The sequence below is a fragment of the Eubalaena glacialis genome, chromosome 1, assembly GCF_028564815.1.
Source record: "Eubalaena glacialis isolate mEubGla1 chromosome 1, mEubGla1.1.hap2.+ XY, whole genome shotgun sequence".
NCBI lineage: Eukaryota > Metazoa > Chordata > Mammalia > Artiodactyla > Balaenidae > Eubalaena > Eubalaena glacialis.
The window spans coordinates 5,373,548-5,392,632 of NC_083716.1; the positions used below are offsets into that span (position 1 = coordinate 5,373,548).

At 50.3% G+C, this 19,085-nt stretch overlaps 1 protein-coding gene across 2 annotated transcripts in view; it reads right to left on the reverse strand.

Annotated features, from left to right (window-relative positions):
* DOCK1 (dedicator of cytokinesis 1) overlaps nt 1-19,085 on the reverse strand; it is a 518,791-nt gene that overhangs the window by 417,243 nt on the left and 82,463 nt on the right. Inside the window, exons 12-16 of one of the 2 annotated variants that reach the window (XM_061183775.1) lie at nt 16,892-17,034; nt 10,552-10,677; nt 5,933-6,057; nt 3,988-4,086; nt 2,964-3,036 (exon numbers count right to left, since the gene is read on the reverse strand). In XM_061183775.1, the coding sequence (XP_061039758.1) occupies nt 2,964-3,036; nt 3,988-4,086; nt 5,933-6,057; nt 10,552-10,677; nt 16,892-17,034 (566 nt within the window). The remainder of the gene's footprint in view (nt 1-2,963; nt 3,037-3,987; nt 4,087-5,932; nt 6,058-10,551; nt 10,678-16,891; nt 17,035-19,085) is intronic. The other variant, XM_061183829.1, reaches the window with a different exon arrangement.

Here is a 19,085-nt window from a genome sequence, read left to right on the forward strand (position 1 = left end):
GGGCTGACATGAAAAAAATTAAAACACATCTCTCTGAAAGCAGCTGCAGTTCAGGACACGTGACCATATCTGCCAACAGAAGGCTTCCCCTGACCCTACTCTTGAGTAGCACACAATTTAAAAGTGCACCTTTTATTAATACTCTGCATCTTCACATAGGGAATGGACTGCATTTGTTACATCCTCATTAGCAGCCATTATGAGGCAGACAACAAATTTACAAAACGCCAGGGGCCACAGAAGAAAGCCACATGCCCCAGAGGGCGGGCAGCGCTGGCCGACCTAACCAGCCCCCTACAAACAAGGGAAACTCAGCTCCTGGCAGGCCGGCCCCAGAAGCCACTCATCTGCCCGCATCCACGTAAAACATCGGCTGATGCGTTTGGAACGGCTAACAAGTTGCAGAAGAGTGTTAGACGTTCACACCAGCGCCAAACTTCCCAACCCCAAGGACAGACCCCAGTACGAGAAATCCCCTCACTTTCTTCCACTAGGGGTAAAGAGCGCGCGTTTTGCCTGGGGCGGCGGGGAGGGCGTGCAGTGTGGCCTTCCTCCCATTTCTGACCCAGAGCATCTGCAGACGAGGCCGCAGCAGGGGCCCCGGTGGCCCCCATCCCTCCGGCAGCGGACGGCTCGGGACTTCGTCAGCATCACACTTGCAGTGCTCGACACGTTCCCCAAACCCCACCAGCTGTGGCCAGGGAGACTTCATTAATTATGCAAATGTGTCGCGGGAGCCGGGTGATAGCATCTTGTCTATAATGAGTACTTAAAACTGACAAGAAAAACAAGGATTTTGAAAATTAAAATGCTACCAAAGAGATCCCTCTGCCCTGGTGTAATCTATTAATTAGAGAGAATGAGCTTGTTCTAAAGAGGGAGCGTGCTTCTGAGACAAGTCCCCTGTGCATTCTACAACTTTGTCCTTGCCCTGCAACAGGGCTCCCCATCCTCTCCTCCCCTGCAGCCCATTGCCACCCCTGGCAACTTCCGGTGTGCAGGGCGCTGGGCCCACCATACCTTCTGGGACTTGGCTGAGGACATACCTGCCCCCAATTCCCCCAATCACCCACCTGACCCTGCTCACCCCACACCTCTGCCTAATGCATGCGACGCTCCCAGGCCGCTGTTCGGCACTTGGCTCTTGCGAGCCGATCTCAAGCCTCAACCCAACCTAAGTCTGGCAAGAGGAGAACTCTCTCTGTGAGTTGCATATACAGCAGGTGCTAAACAAAGACCAAATGACGGCAGTGGCCTCGGTGCTCCCCAAAGGCAGGGGAGACACAAGGACTGGGGTGGGAACCAGAGCTCTTCCACTGACCATTAGGTGACTTTGGGCCACTGAGGTGGGGTCTCTGAGGCTCAGTTTCCTCATCTGTAATGTAGGAGGCGCCAATGATCCACCACATGGCATCGTGGTGAGGACTCATCTAAATAACGTGGTAACAATACGTGCGCCAGGAGAGAGTAGGAACACGATGAACACGTACGAAGAGGCGTTCACATCCATCCGAACATCTGATCCATCCACGTTTCAGCCGTCCAGGAGTGCCATGCACAGTCAGCAGACCCCAGCCCACTGCCTGGCGGCCTGGATTTGGCCCGAATGGGGCGGGCCCTGCTTTCCAAGCTGCCCAGACTTCACACCCTGCGCTTCCCACACTGCTTGAGCCCCGACCCCTTCTCAGCTGGCCCCTTAAGCACTGGGACAAGGGGAGGGGTGGAATGATTCTCCAGAGCACTCCCACCACTCCCCCCCGGCACCCTCCACACGCCCCCTCACCACGAGGGACCCCGCGCTGCTCTAGACCCCTTGGTTCCGCCACCTCCCGGCCTCACCCCACGCAAGCACATCTTCGGGCTGATATTCACACTTTCCACACACCAGCCCTGTAGTCCTCAAGCCTCTTCAACCCCTCAGAGCTTCCCACTGGTCCCACACGGGGGTCTACACACCCCCAACTTCACGCCTCTGCTCACGTGTTCACCCTCCCGGCTGCTCTCCTGCACCCTTGCCTCTGCGGGCTCCACGCTCTGGGGAGGGCACAGGTCAGGCGGGCCCCCAGAAACAGTAAGGAGGGTGGACACACCATCACAGCAGTGGTGGTCCTGTGGAGCCCTATCCTACGGCCGGCATCGTGCTGAGGGGTCGGCAGCCCCCATGCATTCCCCTCCTCAGGCTGAAACATCTGTGAAGACACACAGAGCCAGGGCTCAGGTCGCCCAACCGCAGGGCTCCGGCCCCCACAGGCTGGTGGGTGACAAACGCGCCCACCCAGACCACCGTTCCCTCGATGCCGCTGCACACACGACCCAGCATCACTTATTTTCTCAAACCTTAGCCCACTGTCAGATGGATACAGACCATGAAGGGCAGGGGGCGTATCTTCCCCTTGTGATATCTTACTTAGTGTCTAGCACAGGGTGACATCCTTAGCAGACAATGAATTCAACACAGGTAAGGAGAAAAACTTCAATCATCAATAATAAATCCTCCTGGAAGGTGAGTGATTCGAACTTCTCTCCTCCCAAAGTCTTGGCATCACGGCCAAGGCTACACCAACGTGGATGAGAAAAGGTATGCCAGAGCTCCAGGCACCAGCAGCTGCCAGCAAAGCCAGAGGTTTTCAACGCCAATGCAAGAGCATTAAGGGCAATTTTTGAAATCTAGGTTATTATATCTCAGTGACTCTTCTGATGGAGGGGGCAGTATTACAAGCCAAAGGGGAAAGAGGAAACCCAAGGGGAGAGTAGGAAGGAGCAGCACCTCATCAGACAAATTCGAGAAGAAACCGAAGATCTCCTGGGATCAACTCAGAGTGGACGGCGCTTCACAGCAGCAGGTTCACGTGGGCACCGAGCTGACGTGTCAAGACCTCACTGTGTTACGGTAGCCACATTCTAGAGCAATCCGGAGTAAAGTGCATGATAAACACGGGATAACGGAGCGTGTGGTTACTCACAGTCCTGGGACGATCTGTGTCGGAAGGTAAACCGTAGGTGACTGCGGTTCACGTCCTCGATGGGGATGGCCACCTGCAGAATAAAGAGGGAAGCTGAGCATCTTCTCCCTCGATCAGCTTTACTCCCCCGGAGACATCCTGGACCACTCTACACTCTTCTACACTGCAGGGAGAAGATACCGTACGCCTCATCTCCTTTGTGATTCTCCCAGAAGCAAATGCCTTTTGAAAATTTACACCAGATAATATTGTCCAGGATGCCAAGCAGACTGGACAAGGCAGCTGAATTTTTTTTTTAAATGTGCTGATCCTCACCATGAAGAGTCTATTTTTAAAAATTGCCATTTTCATTTTTAGCCCCGATTCGGAGGTGTCTATATTCCCTCTACAGTCGTAGGGACCTGCCCTCGGCTGCAGCGAGAAGGCGGTCCTTTTGTGACTTACAATAAAAGGAAAAAGACTTAATACCTGCTGCCTTTAAGCCAAGATTGTCCCTAATCTCATAGCTAACATCCGTATTCCAAAGCCAACCGCTGGCCTGGTGTCCCAGTACCCAAGCCCGTGGTGTGTGGGCTGGTTCACCACGGTGGGCTGCGTGGGGTATCGGCAGGCTGCATTAGGAGCCTCAGAGCACCAAGGCCAAGGGAACAGGATCCATCTCTCCAGCAATGCCCTCCATGTATTATCATCTCTATTTTTTTCCATTTGGTGTAAAGACAGCATGCCACACATAAAACAGACCCGAGAAGAGAAAGATGATAGCTATCTTTAAAGGACTCTGTATGTGTCTCCAGGAAAAGTCCTGTTTTTAGGTCCAAAAGGAGATGAGAGTAAATGTAAATTCCAAGAAACACCAGTGTGGTTTCTTAGCAACCCTAAAGGACTTTGTTGAAAATGCCTTGGGGCCGGCGGAGGGTGCCCACTGGTGGGCAGCCCTGGGCTGGGCAGGAGGCGGGGACTTCCTCAGGGTACAAATGAGCATTTCATAATCAACCCCATGGGAAAAGGACCATGCAAATGATACCTTAACCGTCTCAAACCAGCGTGGCTGTTTCACTTGGTAATAAATCACGGACTTGTATTCTGAAATAGCTTCATCACCAGCACCCGGGAAAATCACATGCTTTAAAAGAAGGCATAAAGAGATCGCATCAGCCCTCACAGAGCTTGAGGCTGCATCCATCTCCCCCAACCCCCCGCCCGGTTTGATGATCCAGAAGGAGCGAGGGCCCTCGGGGAACACCAATAACCCCGTCGCCCATGGAACACCTCCCAGCGATGGAAGAACAGATCCGGCTGGAGCCAGCGGCCAGCAGAAAACCTTGCTCACAGACATCTAAGATCTTGATCTTGATGGCTATGGGGACGCTACTGTCCTCCATCCTTCGTACCCTTACCCTTAATAACTTTCACCCTGGACCTGCAGGAAGTTGCCTGACTGACTCGGCAGCTGGAGTAAAGGGCTACAGACCAAAAAGGAGGTGGCAGCACTCTGTCCCTTCTCTAGCCACAGACACTGACCACTCGACTCTAGGGAGAGCGATACTGGTAAAGCCCAGGGGAAGGACAGGGACACTGGACACAGGCCACCCAGAGAGAAAGGATGCCACCCACCTCCTGGCACAGCTGAGCCTCAGGAGCACCCACAGGGCATTGCTCTCGGCCATGTGGGCCCAGGGGAGCCCAGGCTGCAGCCACGGGCCAGAGAAGCAGCTGGCAGGGGACCCCTGCTTGGGCTCAGCCTCCAGTCCTCAGAGGAGGCCACAGCCTCTGAGCACTTCCCAGGACGCCCGCAGGCTGCTGTGACCACGCACAAGGAGGTCTTGGTAACCACCACCGATAAAGCACAAGGTTCAGAGGCCCAGATTCACAACCCAGTTCCACCTCTCATGAGCTCTCTGACCTTGAGCAAGGTGACTGATTTCTCTGGGGCTCAGTTTCCATCTGTCTCAAAAGATGCTAATAACAGTATCTGAGGGGCTTCCCTGGTGGCGCAGTGGTTGAGAATCCGCCTGCCAATGCAGGGGACACGGGTTCGAGCCCTGGTCTGGGAAGATCCCACATGCCGCGGAGCGGCTGGGTCCCGTGAGCCATAATTACTGAGCCTGCGCATCTGGAGCCTGTGCTCCGCAACAGGAGAGGCCGCGATAGTGAGAGGCCCGCGCACCGCGATGAAGAGTGGCCCCCACTTGCCGCAACTAGAGAAAGCCCTCACACAGAAACGAAGACCCAACACAGCAATCAATCAATCAATCAATCAATCAATCAATCAATCAATCAATAAATGAAATTAAATACCAGCTTGACTTCTTTAAAAAAAAAAAAAAAACAGTATCTGAACTTCTAATGTGATCATTCGCCCTCTGAGCCTCGGGTTTACACCGGCAAGTGGGACCCCAGGATAGAGTCTGGAAAAGAAGGTGGTCAGTGGGACTTCCCTGGTGGTGCAGTGGTTAAGAATCCACCTGCCAATGCAGGGGACACAGGTTCAAGCCCTGGTCCGGGAAGATCCCACATGCCACGGAGTAACTAAGCCCGTGCGCCACAACCACTGAGCCTGCACTCTAGAGCCCGAGAGCCACAGCTACTGAAGCCCGTGCGCCTAGAGCCCGTGCTCCGCAACAAAAGAAGCCACCGCAATGAGAAGCCCGCGCACCGCAACGAAGAGCAGTCCCCGCTCGCCGCAACTAGAGAAAAGCCCGCGCGCAGCAGCAAAGACCCAGCGCAGCCAAAAATAAATAAATAAATAAAAAGAGGGTGGTCAGGACCCCAGGGTCGTCCTGAGACAGGCCGGCTGCTGGGACCCGGTAGAAACCAGCCCTCTTGGGCAAGGGAAGAAAAGGAAGAAAAAGCAAATGCTCTTCCCCAGAAATGAGACTGTAGCTTTTGGCATGCTGCAGCAGAGCCAAGGTGCACACTTGGGAAGTAAAACTTAAACACTACAGGTTCAACTTTGCAACAATCAATACCTCCAGTCGTTTTCCATCTTCATCGTAAACAGACACTGTAACCTCAACATTCTTTGCCGTCGTTTTGCTTCCTTTATCAAAATCTCCTTGAACTAATGTTACGTAGATATCGTTTCGGACATCACCTGGGGGGAAAAAAATTACACCTTTAAAACCAATCCATTATTCACAGTGTAACTGTGAATTTTGCCATTCCTAGCAGAGTATCATAAATACTGTATTAGACGATTATGAAATATTTTCTACAAAATAGTGTCCGCATTTAACAGCATGACAAAGGCAATTTTCATCATCACCGTAAGACTTGCAAGAAAGAGGAAAATGTCAGGGCCCCTAATTATCTGCTTGGTGCTTCACGTGGGCAGAGGAGCTCTTACACTCCGTGGGCAGCCCATGCCCGGCGCAGCTCGAATGCTGTCAGTGGGTTTGCACAGACGCTAGACACCCCCAACCCCCAGCATCCATGGCCCATTGCAACCCACATTGCCACCCCTTGTTAGGGCACGGCTGCGGTCATCTGAGTCTCAGTAGCCAAGGAATATCCCAACACCCACTGGCGCACCAAGGATAACCAACAACACTGGCCTCCTTTCCGTTCCACTAAGGAGTTGAACAAAAACAGTATTTGAACCACAAGCCAATGTCCTGAGTTGACACTTAGGATCAGGGACTAGGGATGGGTCAAGAGAGAAACTTTCTGCAAAGAATCCTCTCTCCTCCTGGCAGGCAGCTGTCAAGATCCTGAACGGGGATACAGGGAGCAAAGACTCATACATTTTTAAAGTGAGATGGGCCTTAAACTGTGCCCAAAAAAAATACAACCACACACACACACACACACACACACGCAACAAATGAGCTCAAGACACTTCCTCCTCCTGAGAATACACAAAGCCCCCGGCAATGGTCCGACTGGGAAAACTTTGCAAGCTTCATTAGCAACATGATTTAGAGGAAGCATCGCTACGCTCTGACGGCTGCTCTGCTGTCTGTCTGGCTGCCTCAACAGTGTGGCCAGGAGCAGCAAATGACCTGCTCTGGGCAAAGAACAAGGATCCCTGAAGAGAAAAAACCCCCTTGGTTTCTTGTTTTTCTTTTGCTTTCTAGACTGCTCTATTCTGGCTTTTAATGTATCCAACTATTAGATTAAGCTTTCATTTAAATGTCATTATTGTAATAATCCCAGCGGGTTGCTACCACTGCCATAGTAGCTGCTGGAAAAGAAGCAGGGCTGTGATCGCTGAGAGCGACCACGGAGAAGTTAAGAAGGATGGCGCACAGGGCTGGGGGCAGGAGGCAAGGCTGCCGGTCCAGGACCTGCCGCTAATTAGCTGTGTGACCTCAGACCAGTCACTTAACCTCCCAGGCCACTCACCACTAAATGGCCTTATCGATAAGGCAGGGTAGTCTGTACAAGCGCTCCGCCTGAAAATTCTATCGAAGCACCAACGCCATAATCAAAAAGGGCCACAGCAGCTTCATACGGGCCTCATCAGCCAGAGAAGCAGCAGGCGCTGGGCAGGGAGGCGGTTGAACCTCAGGGTCCCCTTCTCCTATGGGCCTAGGGATCCTGACTCCAGCCCAGAAGTAAGACCCCAGTTATAGGAGGTCAATACCCCCGATGGGCACTCACAAGAGGGTCTCAGCGAATGCCTCCCGGGCTACAAGGTTCTCATTCTGGGGAGGAAGGAGGCTGGAAGCAGACACAGGTGGCCCATCCAAGCCTCCAGCCGCCTTCCCAGCTCAGGAGACAACTCTGCTTCCCCACCAGGATCCTTCAGAAGGACCCAGGGATTCCCAGTGGGTCATGAGAAGGTAGGAGAGCCAGCAACAACAGTGACACGGCCGGCTCTCCCACTGTGCAAAGGAGACGCACGTCTCCATAAACACGCGCATACAAGAAGGCACAGGTTCTGCGAGGCTGAAGGCGGGGGTCTGAGCGAGCCCCCCCAAGAGGGTAAGATGCGGTGCTCACAGCCTCTCAGCGGTCACTCTGCCACAGAGGACGTGGGGGACTCACTCAAGCCGCACTTGCTCACTATGGGAAGCCCAACCCCAGACTTAGGACATGGAACAAGCCAGAACAATGGTCAGCTGCACAGTTTTCCCATGCATCGATCATGAGATTATCTTAGAGGTTTAGACTTACTTTTTAAGTCTATCAATTGTAAGGGAGGCACAAGCAGTGTGAACTAGAAGTTTCCCAGGTTTCCCTGTGCACACGAGGGCCTCCTAAGGTCACCCAAGATAAATGCATGATGTCAATGACGTTATCCTCATCTATAAATTTGCACCTCGAATCCAAATGCAAACAATATGTCCACTCGGAAGTCCAAGTTAATTAGCTGCATATAGAACAGACTTGACTCGACTTGACTCATACAAGCAATAGGTGTTCCATCGTTTCTTAACTTGCCGAGTGTCACGCTTACCTCCTCTACAGGTGAGACTGGCAAACATTCAATCTAGCTGATGTTAGATGTCTTTCCTATCGTTTTAACAGACAGAGTAGACAATGACCCACAACAGCCCTGAAAGGCAGAGGGAGGAGAAAGAACAGGTCCCTAAAATGCCCTAAAATAAACAAAGCAATAACTTTGAGGCACACTGAGTGACCAGCTCTCCCTGTGAACCTACAGCAAAGCCCTGTACCAGGAGGCTGCAGGGAAGCACCGACCATAGGGTGGTTTGGCCCCGTTTCCACTGCTCGTTAGCCGTGTGACTTCAGGCTGTGGCTTAATCTTGATGGGAATTAGTTCAACACCAATTTGTAGGCTTCCAAGATCCTTATATGGAATCAAGCTAGATTATTAATGGGAGCAGTATTTGCAAACCAAAAAGTATCCCACGGACATCAAGGATAAAGATTCATGCTTCCCAAGATCTCGTGAGAATCAAATCAGATGATTAATATGAATGTCATTTGGAAACTGAAGGCATATGTAAGTATCAGAGATTAACCTTAACATGGGCTCTCATTATCAGTTCAATAAGTGTAAAACCCATGGTTGGGTTGGGGCGATACTAGTGTGATAACTAATACACACTGAGCGGGTACCAGGTGTAAACATTCACAGGCTCCATCCATGGAACCTGTGCATTCGCCCTACAGCAGCCTTTGTGTTGGGCTGTCACTTTCTGCTCCTCCTTCCTTCTTTTGATCAGATATCTATCCAGACATGTGTAGTGTGTCCCTGTCTCCCTCACACAACCCTTGCAGCTGGGGGGAGCTGACTCCTTCCAGAGGTCCCTGTGGCCGATGTGCATGTGTCACCACCATTGCTGTCCAGGGTCCCCAGGGGACCTGAGGAGTCCAGGCCAGATGACGCTCGGCCTGCTTGTTTGGAAACACTGGGTGGAAAGCATGTCGTCTTCTTCAGGGCACTGGGATTTGGGAAGAATATGGGCGCCAGCAGGACCTGTCCCCAGAGGATAAAGTCAATACACAAAGGAGACAGCTCAGCAGAGGGGGCTGCAGAGAACCGGAGCCAGTGGTCCAGGCTGACCTGGCAGCAGGCTCTGTCTCTTTTCCTCATTCACATGACCAACAAATATCCTCAGGGTATGGCCATTTGACCTGGCCTTGTGTTTTCTGTTACTTACACCCTAAAGCATCCTAACTCCAACCAGATCTATAGGTAGGAATTATTATTATTCTCGTTCTTCAGAGGAGGAAACCACAGCTAAGAGAGATCGGGTAACTTGCCCAGGGCCAGGGAGGGGCAGAAATGAAATTCATACCAGAGGGTGGGATGCCTGCACTCTCACTTCTGGGGCCAATGGATGGGGTTCAAGGCTGTGGACCACTGTGGTGAAGAGACATTTAACCCATAACCTACCAAAGAGGGTATATTTACCCAAATTGTGCTCCCTTCATTTTGAACACATTCTGGATAATTCAAATGCTGTTATAGGATCATAAGACGGGCCCAGGACCATCATCGTGAACGTACATTATTATCGTAAAGGAGTCGCCTTAGTCCTACCCAACCATCATAATCAATCCATTCCTCAGAGCCTAGAAGTCAATTCTGCACAGCTCTCCAAACGGCCCCCTGTCTGATCACCCTCTATCACATTATTAAGTATCACCCGACCAAACGCACTCAGTCCTTCAGCCAGGGTGAGTGGGATGTCACACGCCCATTCTTCCATTCCAGACACTGTGGGGCAGAAGACAAATCGCAGGCATCCTGATTAAAGACAACAGCAGAACACGGAACGGCAGTGCATTTGATTACGATCATGACGGCGTTTCGCCCAGCTGGCGACAGAAACCATCTCGAGGTCTCAGGGCTGGGTCTCTGGCCGATGCTGCTTCATCCGCTTACCCCTGTTCCTGTATCACCAGGAGTCGCTCCACACCAGCCCTGCAGGGTTATTATAACCAAGAGAAACCTCGTCCCCTAGGCCTGACCCCGGGTGCTCGGCTGTCACGCTGGCCGCAGCTCCTGCCTGCAGGAATGACCCATCGCCGCGCTGGGCTTTACACCCTCGACCCTCTGCTTCCTTGAGCTCCTACCTAAATGTCGCTCTTTGCGGCCAGCTACATAAACCCTCCCGATGCCGGCCGCATCCACCCCACGCTCAGAGGGGCCAAAGGATTCATCCCTTCTTACCAGGCATGATTATCTCCGGAAACCCCGTTTTCCGAGCCACTGCTGTGGTCCTGTCCACCAAATGAGGAAATTCTTTTCTAATCTGATGGATATCTCCAGGAAGTAATTTCAATGTTACCCACAAACCTAGAAAAGCAATGGATGCATGAGTCACATTTTATCTTGTACATCTTTATATCTTGTACATTTTTAGAAGTTTTCATGAAATCAATTTCAATGAATGAGCAGCTTTTAATTCACAACACAATGCCTTAAGAGGAAGTGTGGGTGGATGAGAAAGACAGGAGCGGGACCAGGAAAAAGGTGCCTGGCACAGATGCCTGCATCTGATGAGCTGGGATGCAAATCCCACACTGGAGGAGCCTAAGGATGTAACAGCAGTTATGTGCTACCTCTCCCTGGGACTGATGGCTCTTCTGAGCTGATATACATTGAAGATAAATCAGAAGGTAGCATTTTTCTGGAAGGGGATTGAGAAGGCTATCATTTTCCATTCTCCCAAGAAGGATGAGGATTCAGGAGGTAAATTCGCAGCTTCACAAACCCACGAAAGCATCCAGTTGCTCAGCGGCACCCGTGCTCCCGGGAAGGGGAGCCGCAGAGCACAGGGCTGGGCACCACCAACGGGCCACCCACACGACTGGGACAGCGGCAGTCAGGGCAGCCCTGTCCCTCTGTTGCACAATGTCACAGCGAAGGAGCAACTAATGCTCTGGCCACCACTCAGCTCCTTTCTCCAAGGGGGAAAATGAAGGCTTTCAAACCCTCTAAAAGAGATGCGAGGATGCCCGAGAGAGAGAGCACGGTGTACCTGGGAGGCGTGTGTGCCCTGCCCTCTCCCCCTCCCTCCACAAAGCTGACGCATTTTGTAGAAAATGCTCCAGTAGCAGCAATCAAACAAGAAGAGGGAAGAAAGCCGACACTTAACAAAGTCAAAGGCAGGACACAAAGCAGTCGCTTGGCTCTGTCAGTGTTTTCAAGGACGTGCTTTCCTAGGGAGGGAGGGGTGTCACTATCAGTTGGCAGGTTGGGGTCTCCATCCTTGAGACTTCGGGGCAGGTCAGGGTCTCCATCCTTGAGACTTCGGAGGCCTGGCCTGCTTGCTCTCCTCTCACTCAGCTCTGCGGGACCCCACCTGCCCATCAGAACGTTAACAGTACCTGTCCTCACTCACATGACTATTGTGTGTGTGCCCACGTGTGTATGTGTCTGTCTGTCCAGCTGTCCCTCCTCTAGATGCATGCTTCCGGGGACCACTCACCACTGTTTAGCTCAGCACCCTGCACTCAGTAGAAGAAAATGGGAAAACCACAGACCTTGTTCACAAACAACTTTCATTCTAACTGGACCTGGAAGACAGCTGATGGGGACACACAAGGAACACATCTGAGGCTGCTTCTGCTGCGAGCGGCTCTGCTGAGTTAAACCTCACGCCTCACTCCCTCCCCCTCCCCCCTCCAGCCCCCTCGTCTCCCAGCAGCTGGCCTGTCCTCTGCAAAGATTTACACAACTTGTCGTTGAGAAAGTCCACGGTCACTGATGACATTTTATTCTTTACCAGCTGGTGAAAGCCCTCTCCTCTTGCCAACTAGACTGTCCCTCTGATTTATTCAAAAGTACCTAATGTGCTGAGTGCCAGACACACACAGGGCACTGCAGACACAGGGCAAAGACTCACTACACCACTGCCAGGGGCTCACTTCTATTCCATGAGCCAAACACCAAGGGTGTCTCTCTGTGAAATACGTGCCTACAAAGAGCTTTCTAAAGCACACGTGGAGACTGAGCTCCTGGGCGTCACAGAGGCTCCCCTGAGGAAGGAACACTGTGCTGAGATCTGAGGGGGGAGGAGACGCTAAATAAGGAGCTTCCAGGCTGCAGCCCCGAGATGCAGGGGGAAGAGGCGTGGGATGCGGCTGGGAAAGCAGCACAGACCTGACCCCAGGGTCTGTCGGCCGTGGCAGGAGCTATGGTCCCCACCAAAGGGCCCGGAGGAGGAGTCCGACCAGAGTCTGACCTGACAGGACTCAGGTGGCTGCATGGGACTGGGCAGCTGGGAATTTAGAGCGAGGTGAGGACCCCAGTGAAGAGACCACTGCAGGAGCCCAGGCGGACACTGGTAGGACTTCAGCACCGGGGGCAGGGGTGTTGCGAGCAGCATGGGGGTCACATCAGAAGTGGAGGAAGGAGGAGTGGAGGGGGAGTGGCTCTCAGAGATGGCGACAGTCCTGGGCATGACCAACAGCAGGTGCTGGCACACCCTGCATCCCAGTGGAGACGTCCTGAAGGGTCAGAGCACAGAGGGAGGAGAGCAAGAAGACGCCCGTCCTGTGCCCAGGAGAGCTGCTAACATTGAGAGTCCGCACAGGGAAAGAGAAGTCGGCGAGAGACAGGGGAAAGCAGAGGGCAGAGAAAAAGGAAAACCAGGAGCGGGTGGCATCAATGTGGCCGATGGCACAAAATGCAGCCCGAGGAAAGGGGAGTGTCTGCAGCACTGGGCAAGCAGGGTGGGCCTCAGCAGGAGCCCTCCTGGGGGAGGCGAGGGGCAAACGCTGCTGGGAGAAGGACAGAGAAGTTACAGGAGACGAAGGGCGGACAGCAGGCGAAAGATTCCACTGAGAAATCAACAGTGCAGTCAAGAGATAGTCAATACACAGAGACAGAGGGAGAATTTTTTGTTTGTTTCCTTTTCTTTTCTTTCCTTCTATATTTTTCCCCTTTCTTTCTTTTTAAGATATAACATTCCCAATCATGAGAGGGAAAGTTGAAGAAGTAGGAGAGAAGCATAACCAACAAAAAGAGGTCTCTAAAGAGTCGTCAGGGGGTAGCACCCCAGCAGGGACGCGTGCATCATTGCTCAGGATGTGCACTGCACAAGGCAACTAGCAAACAAAGGCAAGTGGGAGCTAAATCCAGCCTGCACTCTGCTCACCAAGCTGTGCATCCTGGCAGCGATGCCTCTCCCCACTCACCCAGAGGACAGACCATCTCTTTCTAATTCACACAAAAGCACCACACGCGGGAGTTCTCTGGTGGTGCAGTGGTTAAGAATCCGCTTGCCAATGCAGGGGACATGGGTTCGACCCCTAGTCCAGGAAGATCCCACATGCCGCGGAGCAACTAAGCCCGTGCGCCACAACTACTGAGCCCACGTGCCACAACTACCGAGCCTGCACTCCAAAGCCTGAGAGTCACAACTACTGAAGCCCGTGCACCTAGAGCCCATGCTCCGCAACAGGAGAAGCCACAGCAATGAGAAGCCCGCAACGAAGAGTAGCCCCCGCTCGCCACAACTAGAGAAAGCCTGTGTGCAGCAACAAAGACCCAACGCAGCCAAAAATAGATAAATAAATAAATAAATAAATAAATAAATTTACATTTAAAAAAAAAAGCACCACAAGCTGGCACAGCTCCAGACCTGTAGGATGAGTGAACAGACGGACCCTCGGAGTGCCGGGCACCTAACCCCTGGCTCTGTCCTCCCGTAGAGCAGACCAGGGAAAAGGGACGCTCACAGAAGTGCAAGGGGAATTATCACTGCACATGCCACTTGACATGAACGTGGTCCCTGCTGGGGACACCAGGACGCACCTAAATCTTAGGAGTCTGAGTCCCGAAACCTCCCAAAGGAAGGAATATCTCCAGAATAAATCTAACTCGAAGACACTTTTCAAGGACTTGCAGGATGTGCTGAGATAATTATTTAAGAGGGTAAAAGTAAAGAAGTCTTTCCATCACCTTTTCTTTCTCACAAGTACCAGCCTGCTCAACTAGTTGATGAACCAGTAACTTGGTGACACAACTTGTTATAACACAATTTAAACACAGAGATTAAATTTGCCCAGTTACGTTGGGTTTAAAAAACACTTTCCTCAGAGGAGGAAATGAGGCCAATTTTCAAGGGAAAAGTGCATTTTAGGTTGACTTTTGCTAAACCAGAGTAACTAAACACAAAAGGGATTAGCATATGCTATATTTCAAACAACAGGAGCAGATGTCTGGGGGTGTATGAGGACTCACCGTCCACATAAAATACCCAGCGCCTCTGGGTTCAGGGTTCAGAATAATTTGGGCTAAATATAAAAGATGTCCATTGCAACAAGTAAACATGTAGATGTTAACCTAAACTAGGCCAAAGCCTGGAGACCAGTTCAGAAGGGACAGGCCATGTCCCTCCAAGTCCCTTCCACAGCTCTGTGCACTTGACTGTGTGACTTGATGGATCACCATGGATGGAAACATGGGGCTCCACTGGGCAAAACCCCGCAAACCTAGCAGCTCGCTCCGTGCTGCATTCACTGGGCCCCGGGCCTCTCAGCTCTCCCTGGAATGCACTGAAATAGGCCTGAGAGTGAGCCCTGGCGAAAGGTCACTCCATCACTTCCGGTTCAAGGTCAACCCGAGCCAGTGATGTGGCCCAAGGGCATTTTGGTTCAGGAAGGCACCAACCGTCCCTCTGAAAACAATCAATGTTCTTGTCGCTTAGCTCTCACTGTGACCTGAAAGCACCCCTCCTCCCCCCCAGAGTTCAAGGAATCGGGGTCCCCTGGCAACAGTCCATCTCTGTGACACAGATTTTGGCCACAGTACCAGTGGGACTGACAGAGGCGGGCCATGGGTCCTCTTTGTGAGCAAGTTCCTGCTGGCCGGCCACCAGTCTCCACTTTTCCTGTGTGACTCTGTAATAAAAGTGTATCAAAACTCTGATGACTTTGCAAGAGGAGCCGGGGGCCTGGGGCCACTGCCTCAGAGCGCTCTAATCAAACAGCTTTAATTGGATCTCCCTGTGGTTTTCAATTAAAGTGCAAATTGGGAGGGCTGGTAATTTATGAGAAGACAGGTCCTGGGTCAGCTGAAAATTGCTCTGTCTAGAGAGGCCACGATTCATTAACGTTTTGGGTTGGGGTTTTTGTTTTGTTGTTTTCCAGGGAAGGGGGGTGGTTCATACCAAAAGAAAGCCAAAAGTCCCTGCAGAGGGATAGGGGCTGTTAATTCCTCCAGGACATTCTTTAGGTTTGATTCACGCTCTCCCTTAGAACAATGGGAAATGAATCAAGATAATTGTTTCTTAAAAGTCTGGTGACATAAGGTAACTAGACAATGAAACAGGTCTATTCACCTCAGCTCTACTGAATTTATGGTTAAGTCTGCATCTAATCAAGGACTGAGGAATGGGTATTCCCACTGGTGCTAAAAGCAGCCTCAGGTCAGAGCAACTCAGAAGGTGACTCCCCCAACTTCCCTTCCAGCTGGAAGCGGGGCCTCAGTAAACACTTGTTTTCCGGCAGCTCTCCTGGCCAGCCAAGTGCCAGCTGTCACCAGCCCGTGGTGATTGATTCATTGCCTCTGCCAACAGAGGGTCAGCCGCTGGGAAACTTGTCAGCGTGGGATTAAAAACGATGACTGCAGGCTGGGGAGCAGGGGAGGAGAAATCCCCTCGATTACAAAACTGAAGGGGAACCAGTCTGAGAAATGGAGCCACTTTCTCAGGGGGACGGGGTGCGGGAGCCCCGGAAAACAAGGTGGCAGTGATTAGTTCACAACACGAGTGAGAAAAACCAGCGAGAAGAAGAGCACGTGGGGAGGTGGGTGATGCTGAATGTCTCTCTGTGTCTCTAAACAGCAAGGTGGAATCACAGGCAGTGGACAGTTATTTTATTCTCTTGTGAAGTCATTCAAGTGTTCTGAACAGAGGAGGTGGCTGGAGAAGTCTGAGGAAAGCAAACAGAGGAGCTGCTTCCAGTTCTATCAACTCTGGGCTCTTTCCAAACATTTCACTGTATCCTAGTCAGTTTTCTCCTCTCATCCAGGAGCTTGGCTCTCAGCAATGCTTACAAAGATGATCGGCAAGAAAACCCTCATAGGCTGTACATCAGGGACAATGAGTACACCATCACCCAACACTGCCACCATCATCATTATCAGCATCAGCATCAGCAGCACCATCAGTATCATTGTCATCATCATCATCGTCGTCGTCATCATCATCATCAGTATCATCATCACCATCATTGTCATTATCACCATATCAATATCACCATCATCAATATTATCATCACCATTATCATCATCATCATGTCATTATCACCATCATCACCATCGTCATCATCATCATCATCAATATCATCATCACCATCATTGTCATTATCATATCAATATCACCATCATCACCATCATGTCATTATCACCATCATCATCATCACAGTTATCATCATCATTGTTGTCATTTTCATCATCAACATCATCATCATCATCATCATCAAACTAAAATTCAAACCACAGCATGTTCCCAAGTTCATGTAAATGGACTCTTATAGAAACAAAACCACAGAATACATACCCTGGCCCTTGTGGTTGACTTCTTTGGCAGCAATGACTTTGTTTATAACAGTCTGAAGGAAGTCATTCTCCCCCGCCACCCTGGGTGAAAAACGGGATGACATGTTCAACGGCTTGTGTCGAATGGCGTCGTCCAACGCGAGCCTGGAGGGCACGGGACGACCAAGACCACAGGAGACAAAGGGGCACAGGGACCCAGAGGTCACGGTAACAAGGGAACACAAGAGATCATCATCACCGAGTGCGAGGGAGAGTCATCACAAGTCAATGCACGACAAAGGACAGGATAGGTGACAAGAGACACAGGGAAGAGCATTGATCAGGAAAATGCTGAACCACACGAGAGAAGTAAAGCAAACGAGGTCGACCCTATCCCCAGGAAATAGAGGTGAACCAGAGCCCCACTCCATGTCTATCAGACAATTTACAAAAAGGGAACTTATCTGAAAATAACATGGTCGAACAGCATTTAATCCCAAGGAATGTTTATGACCATTTCTTCTTTTTCATTAATTCCTGACCATATAGCATAGGTCAAGGGGTGGGTGCTTTGAGGGGAAAAGCAAAATCAAGACCAAAAAAACAAAAGATCCCTCGGACCTAACTGCTTGGGAAGCTTGGGTAGCAACCACTCTGCTCCATCAGACTGTGTACTCAACGTAGCCTAAAATAACTAAATGTGAAAAGAATGGCATAATCTTCAGAGAACACAACTACCATGCCTGAAGAGTAAAACTGTGACACAATTATGAATGTAAATCATCAATGTTTTGGGGACTCATGGATCAGGAGCTTTTAATAGAAGCTGCACTAGGACTGAGAAAATAAAAACAAACAGGCGACATGGGCAAAGGGAGATACCATGTAGCACAGCAAAGCACAATATGCAATAAGCAAGAAAATATACGTCATGTATATAATGTTTAAAATTATTTCTAGAAACTAGGACAAGTGCTATTTATCACTTGAGCCCACATTACTCAAGAAAGCTGAGGGCTGTTTTCATTTACTTCACCAAGTTAAAAAAGACAGACAGAGAAGCGTACTCTATGCTTCCTTCCCTAAAATTTATCCTGTGGTATAATAAATCAGTTTTAATGGAGCAAAAAATGGGTTTCATTAGCATGGCATTTCCCAAAGAACTACTTTCATTGCTTATTTTGCTATTAAAATCATGCTTCTCTTTTGTTTCTAACACTGAACATATGAATCTGTATATCAGTCTTCCTTTAATGGAGCAAGACGTCACAAATTACAGTAAGAATTGAACATGTAATAATATTTTTTAAAGTGGACATTTCACTACGAGAGAGAAAAAGATGGCAGCAAGATGCCACCTCAAGTAGGTCATAACACGTCCCGGTGAAATTGAGATTAGTGAGTCTAAAACTAACCCCCCTCACTTTTCAAACCATAACCCAAGTTTTTTTTTTCCCTTGACTTTTCCCAGAAGACACTAGTAGGCAACAGGTAATTTCAATGCAGTGGTGCATTTGGGCATCAAGAAACTCTGAGGTCTAATGAATAAAACGGCATTCAAAACATCACTGGGCTGCATTGTTTTTCTCATGGGCAACTTAATATTACCGTTTTATAATGGTGTATTTTAGTTATTACCTCAATATCTGCCCATATTCCAAGATTATGTTCTCCTTGTTTACTAAAGAAACTTCCAGATTCTGCAGAAGGGAGTTCCCTTTGTAACTTTCTTCACCAGGTATGATTCCAAAGTATCACGTTCCAACAGAACGTTCTATGATGACGGGAATATTCTCTACCTGCACTGACCAATCTGGTAGCCACTAGCCACCTGTGGTACTGAAGACTTTAAATGGAACTAGTGTGATGGACGCACTAAATATTTAATTGTAGTTAATTTTCATGAATTGAAATGGCCACACGTGGCTAGTGGTTACAGTGTTGGACAGAAGAATAAATCTAAAGCAATGAAGCCACAAAAAACCTTCGCCTCCAGCTGTGTGGTGAGATACGTAAAAGTGAACCCCAATTTCAAGCACGTTAATGCAAGGTTTTCTGTTATTCTAAACGCCTACTGAGCCATGCTTCAAGATGCTGTCTGACCAGATCACCTGCCTGCAAAGGAAACCACTCTGTTCCACCTTGAACAAGTGGTTCTCAAGCCCGGGGTTGAAGGCGCGGTCCGTCGTGCAAAGACAGGGGTGCAAAGGGAGACC